Source organism: Lissotriton vulgaris, chromosome 5, assembly GCF_964263255.1.
Source record: "Lissotriton vulgaris chromosome 5, aLisVul1.2, whole genome shotgun sequence".
In the NCBI taxonomy this organism is placed as follows: domain Eukaryota; kingdom Metazoa; phylum Chordata; class Amphibia; order Caudata; family Salamandridae; genus Lissotriton; species Lissotriton vulgaris.
The window spans coordinates 1,761,450,084-1,761,463,152 of record NC_141693.1 but is presented as its reverse complement, the minus strand read 5'-3'; the positions used below and the strand labels follow the sequence as shown (position 1 = coordinate 1,761,463,152).

The 13,069-nt window shown below is 42.1% G+C and overlaps 1 protein-coding gene across 9 annotated transcripts in view; it reads left to right on the top strand.

Annotated features, from left to right (window-relative positions):
* The window catches only part of NBR1 (NBR1 autophagy cargo receptor), a 577,507-nt gene that overhangs the window by 60,701 nt on the left and 503,737 nt on the right, over positions 1–13,069 (top strand). For all 9 annotated transcript variants that reach the window (XM_086924037.1, XM_086924035.1, XM_086924034.1 and 6 more), the window contains exon 2: positions 4,619–4,730. Coding sequence is in view for 5 of the 9 variants with exons in the window: in XM_086924034.1 (XP_086780160.1) it covers positions 4,629–4,730 (102 nt within the window). In the remaining 4 variants the exon portion in view is untranslated. The remainder of the gene's footprint in view (positions 1–4,618; positions 4,731–13,069) is intronic.

The following is a 13,069-nucleotide window of genomic DNA, read 5'->3' as shown; positions in this document are numbered from 1 at the left end:
TTAATTTTTCTATTTTCAAAACCAACACATAAATGAAAAAAGTGTCATTTACAATACCAATCGCTCAAACTGTCCTAATGCGAAAAGTTAAAAGTATGGGCATTGTAAATCACAAAAAAAAAAATGTCATTTAGAAAACCAATAGCTCAAACTTTCCTACTGCGAGAACTATTGGCAACGCCAGTGCTTGTCCTATTAGTTTCTCACTGTTTAACTTCCCTGTCTGTGGTGCTCCCATGTTGTTCTGTAACTCCTACACCTGCCCTTGAATCTTGGCTTTAGATTGCAGCACTCTGCACAGTTACATTTCCCCTGGCCATCAGCCTTCAGCAGTTTTCCTTGTAATGATCCCCACTATTGTGCCACGGAATTGATGTTGTTCGTCATCAACCCATTGCATGTGCTACTCCAAGGTACAGGCAGGATTCGTTGCTGTAGCACTCCCTGTGAAGCAGCAATCCTCATGTAGTCTGCATAAATGAAGTCCAGGATCCTGCTGTTTAAAGCACGCAACAGAGGTAAATCACCAAGCACCAGTCTCTGAAGTGGCCCACACTCAAGTAATAATGGTACACATACTTTTCACTATAGAATAGAGTTAGCTGTGGGACGAGCTGAGGTGGATTCATGGTGAGACCTATTCTGAGGGAAAGCTCACAAACATTCTGAAAATGAAGGCAATCAGGGATGCTTCTGGTAGGATGTCATACGACACAGGGTGAGAACAGGAGAGATAGTGTGAAACCTCATCCTTTATAAAAGCATGAAGGCAAGGTCAGTCAGACCATTATATGCTTGGATGAATGCACACTTTAGGCTCTTTTTGCCTCTTTCAAGCCATATTTAAATTAAATTAAAAAAATACCATGCCCTTAACTAAAGTGAATTTGTTAATCAGACCGTGATGAAACTGTGGCATGCTGGGTAGAACTGAAAGCTTAAGTGAAGACAACGTGCAAATAAAATGCAGGCTGAACTGAAAGCCTTACTAAAATAAACTTGGTATTTAAATACACTGATATAACCAGAATGAATGATTTATCCTTCTCTGCCTGAGTGATTCACTTGGAAATGGATCATTGAAGAAGTCCCACTTGTCCGATTGGACAGGGGGCTGAGTATAGTTCAAATGAAAATTTTACACAAGAAGTTTCGAAATATTCCTTACAGAAGAAGAGCACAACCATCAAGAAAAATTGTGTGCATACAAACAAAATTGGCTGAGACAGAAGCAAGCTACTACTGCAGACAACACAAAACGGGACAGTGAATTGTATGTGTAGATGAAAGGCAATAGAGATATGGATTTACTCTTCAGCCAAAAAATCTTTTGTATAGATAGTAAATGAAGAACTATAATTTGTGTGTATGGCCTCTAGGAGTTTGAACAATGGACATTTTATCTGCACCCGGTTGCCACTCTGGATCTAATTTTTTTAATTATTCTACAGTGATATAGTGATTCCTTAAAACAGAACCAGGCTAAGATTTTGAACCCCTTTACATTTTAAAAAGCTAATGGAAAAACTGTTGACTTACAATCAATAGGATTATCAGCTTTGAATCTGCCTTGGTTTTGCCTTCATACTGTGGTAAAGCTTCAATCCTAAAACTTTGCTATCATTTTTATTAACAGCACTTTACTCAACACAAAGATCATCGACAATCGCCATTATCCGCGGGGTTTTGAACGTGCAATCATAACACCACTTTTAATTAAACTAATGCTGATGCTGAGACTTTGCCTAAATTCATGCTGATGTCCTGACTCCCATGTGGGGCTGTATTACTGGTTACAGACCTATTGATGATTTCAAGTCTGATGATTTTCAAGTCTCCAGATTGACACTGAACCTGATGAACATCAGGGAAGAACTGCTCACTTACAGTGATCAAGATCACATCTGAATATTGGTTCATCTTCACCATATGCTCTATTTCAAATAGGGGACTCCAGTGCAGTGCCATCTGAAAATGTTCTGTGATACTGATAGAATACACTCACAGTGGGATCCTTCGTCTCTGAGATAGTGGTTTGGAGTTGGGTTCCTCACGCACCCATCTTGTTGAGTGCCTATGATATGGATTTCTACAACCGCAGCCACCACATTTTTGCTGACAAAACTCTGGTACATATGAAAACATCTGAAGATCCACAGAAACGTCAACATGCCCAAGATAACCTAATCAATGTAAGACACTTGAAGCAATAAATAGCTGTAGTTCATTAGGTAAAAAACTGGCCTCCATTTGCAAGTGGCTGGTAAGGCAACTTTCCTCTTGTTTGGCTGGCCTCTCGCCATGAACCCTTTTCACGATTGCTCTGTAACTTCGGTGTCTAGTTAGGACGCCTACATTCTTTGTCAGCAATGTGACAAAGAGTGCAGTCTTGACAGCGTCAGTTTAGCCAGAATTAGTGCAGCTCCTAGTGCTTCTATGCTGGATTACACAAATCCTTGCACTGGTTCTCACATACCTTGATACTGCAATAGAATTGGTATTCTGGCTGAGATGTTGGGTAGCTCCTCTGATTCAACAGTGTTAAATCCCAAAAGCTCTGCCTGGAGCTCAGCCATGCTTCTTACAATCTTTCAAAATGGAAACTATTGCTACTGTATCTCCCACTGAGTGCACAAGCAGAACTTTCCTTAGCACTGGCTGTCTCGACCAAGATGTAAATTAATGTTGAGTTGCACTATCTTTGTCCCTGGAATCCCACAGTAGCGATACTCTCTCAGTTCACGCTGCCTCCACTAGTGACCACGCAGACCAGAATATATTGGCCAATGGTAGAAATAGGGAGCGGGGAATGAGATGGAGAGAAAACAGAGGCTGGATTCTACCACTCTGACTTCTCACGTTAGCCGGTTAGTGTCGACAGATATAGTGGATATCTAAAGGCAAAGAAATATCTCCAGTAACTTGAAAAAAAGGTTCTGCAGTTAACTAGAATAGTTATTAGATATACCTTAGCCATACTACTTTGATGTGGAACTTGTAATTCCTGAAACTAAATGCATAGAAAATGAGTACCCTAAATATATATATTCATTGACACGTCACTCTATAAATAGAATAACTAACTCAAGCTTTATCACTATGCACTTTCTGTGGAAGATGAGTTACAGTACATGTTAACTCTTGTGCTATTTTTACTTTAGTAAATTGTGCTGACATACTAGAACTCTAATACCTTATTTTTTGACATTCAAACATAGCATAAGCTACATTGTGCTAGCTTAAGAATCCTTCCTGTTCCGTCTCAGGCTAGCCCTTAAGCAAAATGCAGCAAATCCGCAGTGTTAGAAGAGTCCGTATTAAATGTTCAAATAGTTCCAAGTTCGCTTCCACCAAACGGCACAACTTTCATAAACACTTCTCTGTATTCCCAGTGTCCTCTACAACCCATAGAAAACCGCCGAAACAATGTCTTGGCTGCAGCAACATTGTATTACAATTGCACAGCAAGAACACCGTGAACAACAAGGGAAGTATGCCCAGATATCTAAGATGGCCACCGTGTCTGCAAACGCGGTCAGACTTCATCACCTGCTGGAAAATGTAGTTCAGGGTCACGGTATGTTTGATCTTTCCTTCCACAGTGCGGCTCCCTCGTACTTGCCAAGTTCTAGGCTGTAATCAACGCCGCCAGCCCTGCTTCGTGTCATTTATTAAGGGGAAATCCCTACTTTCATAACATAACACCTATCATACTTCCTATTTATGACTTGAGAAAGTTCCGAAAAACGACTTTTTTTCTGAAAGGCTTAGAGAGTTCTCTTCGTATAAGATGTGGCTTTAAATACTTTTTTTTCTTGTAGCCACGCATGCTTCCATCCACGTCGCCTTATGAGAAGCTATGAGCGCACAGCAACAACTATCAATGAAAGAAACGTATGCATTTACTTTTTAAGTTGCACGGCCAGGACCCTATTTTGCTAATTTGGAATATATTATATATTTATTTATTTAGTCCTGGTATCTTTTGCTGACAGGAGAAAATAAATGGTGGTTGTCCACTTGGATAACATGAGGAGGGTGGACATATTCATTTAAAGCGCAGGTAAGCAGACGTGTTTCCTGGGGTTGAGTGCCAGGCTGTATTTCTATCATATGTGTTTCTCTGGTTAGAAAACAGGCAAAAATGTTCTTACGGAAGATGAGAAATGTAATTTATTTAGCTGTGTAAATGTATGCTGGGTATTAGCATTTGATGTTTATTTTTAAAGGTGATGACGATGCTTTAGTTTTGCCTGCTGTGTATGGACTTAATTTTGAGTGAAATTTCGGGTGCATTGGTATTTTACTGAATATTCCAACTGAAATATTTTGATTATTATGTCCAGGGCTGCCATTGACACAACACTTTCTAATTTAAGAAGTGAGCGGCAGGCTGTTTCTCTGGAATATACTGATTTCATGGATTAGGAATTTTGATGAATTGGAGTTGGGTTTGTGTGGGGAAGGTGAAATAATCTGGGCATTTAAATGAATGTTCATATTTAACACAGTATTGCCCGGTGTTCGAATTGATATCTGGTGTTTTGAGTGAACAAAAATTATTTGATTTATAACGTAAATATGTTAACAAATTACACCTTCTCATTTTTTTGTGCAGCCTGAAAAACATGGAGCCTCCAGTAAACCTGAACATAAATTACAATGGGGAATTCCAAAATTTCCAAGTTTCGGACTCACATAATACCACCTGGGCAGATGTAGAAGCCATGGTGAGTGGTGGGGCTCATGAAAACGGACCCCTTTAAACTATATTGCAAGCAGGAACCCTCTGCCTGACACAATTGGTTTTATTTACAAAACTCTGCATTTTAATTTTCAGCTATTCAGACTGCCGAATAAAGCATATGATCTCCGGATTGGTGCTATAGGAAACCACTCAATTCCAAGTTTATGAAGTTTTTACATGGTCATCAGAATTTATATATTGCACTAAATCAATGAAATATTTTAAAATATGCAGTATTTCATTTTTCATATTGTGACCTAAGATCATATGGGTCACGCCTTAGCTGACTGTTACCCCAGGGCTGGAAGCTGAAATTGCCAGTAGATTCTAACAACTCCCTGGTTGATGAGGTGTTGGCTAGCTGCAGACGTCTTTGCATGTTAAAGGCGTCGGCTGACTAAGAGTCTTTTTCATTGATTGGTGGCATTCAGAATAGATGGGACAAAGGAATCTGGGGCACTTCTGTTATGGACCTTGACTCTGCCTGGCAAAACAAAAAACCAAAGCCCTGCTTAGACTCCAGTGGGACAGGAATTCCCAGACATGGGTCCCTTGCGCACCATGTCAATTAATTTACGCTATTATGGCTAATGAGGGTTGATACTCTGAAACTGGTCCTAGGATGTTGGTTTCTGATGCAGGCAGACCCTGGCTTGGCAGTTTGGTCAGGACTGTTGCCATGAGGTACAGGGTCAAGACTTATTTGCATATGGCTTGGTCCAAACTGGGGTGCCCTGTTGAGCAAAAAAACTGTTGGATTTCGGCCCATCGCTGTACTGGGGGTGAGTGTTTGGCATTGTTCAGCATTCCATCCATCAATTATTCTTTTTGCGTCATCACTGTGTCATGTGGGAGCAGGGCTGAATGTTGATGGAATAGCCCAAAAGGCCCTGGGCGTGCAAGTGGAGAGCATCCAGGCACTCTCAAAGGTGACTTGGTACAGGAAGTTGAGTATCTAATTTTATAGACTTGTCTTTCATTCTTGAAATGCAGCCCTCTAGTCGCAAACAAGTGGTCCAAGACCTCTTTATTTGTTTCTTTTTTTGACATCCCCATTAGCTACTTCTCATTTCCAGAGGCAAGAACAAGGTTCCTACTGGACAAGCCTTCAGTGGGCTTCTCTCTTATTTAGAAGGAGCTTTTACATAGATGCTTCGGAAGTAATCTTCAGAGTGATCAGGGCACGGGCCTGATTTTTGAGGAATGTGATGGGCAGGTAAGTTTTGGAACTGATATTAAAAATGTGTGGCCCGGGAATTATGAGAGAGAGAGAGAGAGAGAAAATGCAGAGACAAAACTCAGTTGAGGGAATTTATTGTTGAGATATAAACTAATTATCGATTCCCCCTAACAGACCCCACATGCAGAGTAGAAGTTTTAACATAGCTGCGTTATGGTCATTGGTCGAAGTGGGCAGGATTGGCCGGGCACAGTGTGCCCCTACTTCTTTAAATAAATATATTCCGTTCCCCTGCTTTTTCATTTAAGCATGCCTCCAAGACGGCAGAAATAGCCACTTCCTATAGATAAGGCCGTTCGGGGGTGAGCGGAAAATGACTGTATTTTCCTTCTTGCCCAGAGAAGATAACGACAATGCCCACTTCTGCTCTGCTCTGCTGCTGGCAGCTGCCTCCCCACTCTCTTTCTTCCTCTCATTCCCTCTGTTTCTGTCTCGCTCCTCCTCACTTATTGAAAAACGTGACTTCAAGAAACGGTTCTCACCATCTCTTTCCTCCTTTCATTTATTTGTTCCCTTGTGAAATAGATCCAAAAAAGAAAAACACTTTTGCTGGAAATGTCTTATTTTACTGACATTTTTCTACCCAAAGAGCAACCTCAGGAATAAAAGGTTACAAATATGAAAAATAACTTACTAACTAAATAAAGCAAGACCGAGTGGTCGCAAAATGACCAGATAGATTTTATTCACTCCCAAATACATCAGCGTCTCTTACAGAGTTTCTCAGTGAAGCGCTACTTTTGTTTTCTTGTCTTTCTTTGAACAGCATTGTTTTCCCCAGATGGGGAAGTGCACCAATCCTGGAGGTACTGCAATGCCTGATTGATGGGTGGATTGGAAAACAAAATGTGTACCGCAGCTCTGTGTTCACGGATGTGGTCTATTTAAACCATACTGCTTACATTTTGTAAGGCTATAAGCAATTGACATTGAAATGGGTCTCATCTGTGCCCTGTAGTCATGTCCTTAACTTTTCAGGCACAAGCACTCACTGATTTCTGAATAGTGAGTGTAAAGTACCTCCATTTTATTCCTGCTTACATTTCACGTACTTTACTTAATCTTTACTTTTTTCAGGATGCTGTTATGTTTTTTAGGCAGCATATTGCTCTTGTCTAGTACGTTATTTGAATTGAGGAACATCCAGTTCTTTATAGTGGGGCGCAATTGGGTTGTAGCAGAGGGCAGTGCGAGTTTCTCTCAATGGGGCAGTATGGTGTTCAGTGGGAGAAAAGATGTGGCACTATGGTGAGAGCTGCCGAATTTGGAACTGGGGAACCAGGTTCAGCCTTCATGACCAGTACCCCAGACCACTCTCCTGAGGGAGCACATTCCCATGCCAGACCTTAGAAGGCCCGCAAGACCTTAGAAGCCCTAGTGTCTAAGCACCAGCAGTATACCCTAATGGGGGCAAGTGTGGGCTAACCTTGAAGGCTTGTCCACCACAATCCATACTGAAGTTCACCTCCAGTCTTGCGGGCAGGCCTATGAAACAGCACACCCTGTGACTTTGTCCCTGAAGTCACAGGACCCTGGAGAAGTGCCAGCTCTAGGGCGTTGCGACTAGTATGACCACACCGGGTGCTGACTTTGGGTGGGGTCATCTTGCTTTCAAGCATATTATGGTTTTAAAAGCTTTCGCTACCTTCCTGACCTCTAGCAATTTTCGGCAATAATAAAAATGTTATGATAACGCCAGTGATTAATGTTCTTCCTAGAAAGAGGTCAGAGTTTGTCTAGTGGAACTTTTGACTCATGGAAAGGTAGCACAGAGGGTTAATGTGCACGCTGCAAAGAATATGTACCATGCAGATCACAAAGTCCACATAACATAAATAGGTCAGTGAGTTACTGCTTTTGTCAGAGAGATCTTTGGTTACTTGCAGTTTATAAGTTTACATCTTAACACAGAAGAGTGAGCTATTAACTGTCATCTAAGAGCTGCTGCAAACGGCAAGGTATAAATTAGAGCGGTATCGTTTTTTCACCCAGTATTTGATTATCCTAATGTTTGAAAAAGTGTACATTTGAATAGAAATCAATTCTGATTAAAGAAACTCCCCAAACATGGTATTACGTTTTGAATTCTGAGTTTGTGTTTCCCTAGACCAATCGCTATTAAACTATATTGCCTACTAATATGGTTGTTATGTGACTCCTACACCTTGTAGCTCTTTGTCTAAAGTAACATTTCCTATACAGTGATTTACACACACATAAATGATTGTCTCTGTGTATGTAGTGTGTGATGTAAAGTGCTCTGACTGGTATGAGTGGCACTGTAAATCAAATTAAAAGCATCTGAGAGAGAAAGTGGTTATGGGGACTTGAGGGGCACTGTTAAAGGGTGGTAGTCAGGGAATACATGGCGGAGGTGGTCATTGGGGGGCACCAAGAAACATTGCTGCACAGGGCGCCACCAGCGCTAAAGCCGGCTTTGTCCTTGAGACCAGTCCGCACCACCCATTGGTACCTCCATTGGCCTTGTTTCAGCAGTAGAAGTAGTGCAACTCACCAGGGATCAGCAATACAGGATTTGCACGCACACCAAACTAAGTTTGCAAACTTCAGTCTCTCTGCTTCATGCACAAGCACTTTTAACATGTGCTGCCTGCTTTGGGGCCACTGGAATTCTGCAGCAAAGGAGGACAAAATTATGCCTCAGTGTTGACCAAGTTATGCAACCAAAAAAAGCCTGCAGCGTAATGCAGTATATTTTCTGACACTTTATTATTTTGATATTGTTACACATGCTAACAGCCTTTGGAAAAATGTTGCCTTATTAGTACCAGTGTAACATACAAATGCAGCAGTGAGAAAGGTGATTATTCAACCTTTGCAAAGGGCCGTCTGCTTCGCAGCAACACAGGTGACATTTTTTTGTAACTTTTGATCCGCTTGAGCTACAAACAATTTATTAGTTAAGATTGTCAAATTATGCAGCAGATGTATATTATGTGGCAAATATGGCAGAGCCATAATTATATACAAAAAGATTTGCAAACTATGATATTTTGCCATTCATTTTTTAATTGCTCTTGTAGAAATAGGGAGAAGTGCTGAGGACAGAAAATCCAAGGCTCGGAGACAAATAGCTTGTGCATCCACTTTTAAGTTTATTTGGGACATTCTGTGATGAGAAACATATCCCACTGTGTGAATGTATTTTAATGTCAATAACTCATATTAATCCTCATTTATTTGAATCCATTGATTGAATTGAATAACATAATAAGCTGTAACTGGTCAGTGAAATGCCAAACAAATACTAAAAATGTGGATGTTTTGCGCATTCTGGCCACACCTCTGACTCCGCCCACTGTTCCAATCCTCGGGATATTCCCACCCTCCGATTCTCTGCCCATAGTTCCCCTACTGTTTTTTACCCCACTTCGACCACTGGTTATGGTGTTAAAGTCGTGCTGTGTTTTAACGCTGTTCCTTTCAGCGTTTCATATTCATCTTTTCCTCTACCAGCCCAAGGCATCTAAAGAACCTGGCAAGATTTCCCCTCCTCAACCTGAGAGTCCCCAAGGAAAGGACAAGCCAGAGTCAAATGGCACAGTGGAAGCGAATTAGTGAGACTGGAGGAGGGGTGATGCCCACGCTTAGCTGCTGAGTGCCACACCATTCACTCTTGCCACTCTATCCCTGTGATAATCCAATGCATCTTAAGAACATAAGAAGTTTCCCCCTTGGCCTGCGGAAGCCCCTGGAAGCTGAACAAGCCCAAAAGACATTCTGAACGTCACCCAAGAGGTAACATGGCGTTACTGGAGGGAAAACCCGATGCTGCAGCCTCACTGCTGAGTGCTTCTCCGGCCTTCCTCTTGAAACGACCCAGCTGGCAAACTAAAACAGCAGAGGAACCAGAGAGATCATCTCCTTGACCTTCTGCGGCCTCAGGGAGCATTATGAACCTGTGAACCGAGCTGGATGACACATAGGAGGTGAGGCTGAGGGACCAGGGAGAGGTGCTGGCTCTGAGGCTGGGCTGCTGAGTACTGTGCCGAATGTGCTCGGGACTCTCATCTCAGACTGAACAGCCTGAGTGCTCGGCCGGTCCAATTTAGTGGCCATAGCCCTGACCGCACCCCTGAGTGGTGAATCACTCTGCAGGCACAGACGGTTTAAACTGGGGCCCGTGACTGACCAGTGGTGCTCCGGATTTAAGAGGGCCCGGAGAGAGAGGGCGGAGTTGGTGTAACACATGTTAACTCCCCAGCAGGATTCAGTGTGGACTCAGTAGACCCATGCTGGCCCAAAGAAACAGAACACACCTAGATAAAACAGAAAACATGACCCTGCCTGATCCTAGGAGAGCAGAGGAACTGGCAGATAATTTATAGGAACCAATGAGTCAAGCCAGTTTTGAACCTAATAATATGTGAATTGGAGGGGATCCGATCCAATGGGCCACAACTATATAAGTTGGGAGACCACCACCACAATTCGTGACAGATAGCCTGTCTGCCTAGAGCTTGATAAGGACCTGGACTTGATGTTAAAAGTGAGACCATTAACCTATGAAGTTGTTGGCTATTTAATCTGTTTTCCAAGCAAAGGTATTGTAAACGGTGCAATAGAAGCAGAATAACTCTGAGCCCGGCACACCTTAGTCATTAGAAAACAAGCAGAGGGCAAAAGCATTTGCGGTTCAGAAGTGAGACAATTGGTGCTAGGCTGGGTCTATTCCCCGAGCAAGATGTGGAAATCGCAAGCAGAAACACCTGCTCCACCTGATAAAATCGATAAGTGTGCTAAAACCACAGCAAGAAAACTAGATGATATAACTGCTCCCGAAGATGTTGCAGAAACACAGAACATCCTGGCACAGATTTTGAAGGCCATATGTGATCCGCGCTAGAAGCGAAGGTTGGTGGATTGGGTATAGAGGTCGAGCTACTTTGCCAAGACTTCAGAAAAATTGCGGAAGGGGTCACCGAGGTGAAACCAAGATCTCTACCACAAAAGATACTGTGTAGAGTCTATCCTCAGATGCTATTTGTCTGGGTGCCTGGTTACAATTCTGGCTCTTTGTAGAGGTACTATGCACATGCTTTGTTATTGGACCCATATATCCCTGGCGACACTCCCCCTCCCAGGGTTCACCAATACCATTAATTGCTAGATTACTAAATTATGCTGATAGACAGAGTTTATGGAGATAAGCATGAGAAGTACAGGTGGAGGGGATAGTGGAAGCGAGAGACGTTCTGCCACAGAGAAGACTCTCCAGAGACTCTGTACCATGATGCTGTATATAAATTTAATATCCTTCCCTAGTTGAAATGTATGATTTCTTGTCTTCTGGGAATCGATGGGTCGAAACGGCGCTAATAACAGTAGTAACTTTGAGACTGCATATGTTTTTAAATCTAACTTAGCTGGGTCGGCTATGTTGGGATATGTCACTTATAATTTGAAAATCGTCCAGGGTCATACACCCCGTGATATGTAGTATATGTTAGAGAAGAGTGACAGATGCTTCAATTTTAGAAAAGTGGGGGGTAGGGAGAATTGATGATTTCGTTTATTTCTGTAGAGTAAGTTTTAATTCATGTTGTTTACATAAACATGTGAGTGCCTCTTGAGAGTGCAATGTAAGGCGCCCAGTTTAATTTTTTTACTGATTATTACAGATGAATACAGACAGAAAACAATATAGAAAAATACAGAAAATTGTGACCGTGACTCTCCATGCTTTTCTTCATGCATTCCAGGCCAACCGCTGAAAACTCCTACTGCATGGGGAGGTAGATAAAATGGGATGAGATGTTTTAATTTCAGGCATAGCTAAACATAAATATGAATATAATGCTAATATTTACCTGTGGGTGTAATGTTTTGTTATTTTTGGCTGCCTAATTTGCTAAATGTGACAGACATCAGAGTAAAAGTGCAAGTCTATCAGTTAAATGTCGAAATATACTATTTAGCAACTCTATTTGCTCTCAAAACACAAATTAAATATGGATAAATACATACAGAAATGTTAAAAAAATAAATACCATAAAACCTGGAGCCCTAATTATGATCCCCCTAACAGAAACACAAGATACCTTTGAAATGATCTCCTGCAATATCAATGGCCTTAACAATAAAATTAAGATCTCGAGACATTCACCACCTGAAGTGCTATTACAAGAAACACTCTTACTAGGCAATAGGTGTCCCTTTCCATCCTGCGGAGGATATAATAGAGTTTACCACGCTGATTACACAAACGCTTCAAGAGGCCCAGCTGTTCTCTTAAACAAGCATTTTTCATTTCAAGTTATGAAATGACACTGTGATGACCTAAGTAGGTTTACAGTGATAGAAGTCAAGATAGGAGAAGCGTGCAAGTCTGTTGTATAAGTATATGCCCCACCTATTCCGACAGAAGGTACAATAAGAGCACTCACAAAAGTAATACTCCAACCCCCAAAGGACAGACCGTATCGGTCATGGACCCTAAAACCAACACCAGAAGCACTCAAGCGCCACGTAAATCTAGCATAATAAATGCATGGTCTCACTCATTGGCGTTCTTGAGCACATGGAAGGTGATTCACCCACATGCCAAAGAATTTACATTCTATTTCCACTATCACACACCCTCATCTAGGATAGACTATGTTCGAGGCATGTGGGCTGCTGAATTCATATCTGTGCATAGATCGCCGCCTGGTGTTGGGTCCGGATGATCGCACATTGTTGTCCTGGAAGAGACAGGTGGCTCCTCCCCTGGACTACAGTGCGCATGGGCATCGACTCCATCCCCAGATAGTTTTTTTTCCGCCATTGGGTTCGGATGCATATTTGTTAACTCAAGGTCGGAATCGATAAAAAAACTTTCTTTTTGGCCAAAAGGCCTTTAGTTTATCGTCGGTATTGTCTTGCGATCGGTGCCCAGTTCTGTTCCAGCTCAGTTCCCGAGCCGGACATCCAGAAGAGCCGCGTGGCTTTTCAGCACTGAAGGCCCGGTCGACGCCAGAGGCCTTATCGACGAACCATCATGGAACGGAGCTCGTTCAAGAGATGTCCCGTGTGCAACTCGAAATATCCTCATATCAACGTCCACCCGGTGTGCAACAAGT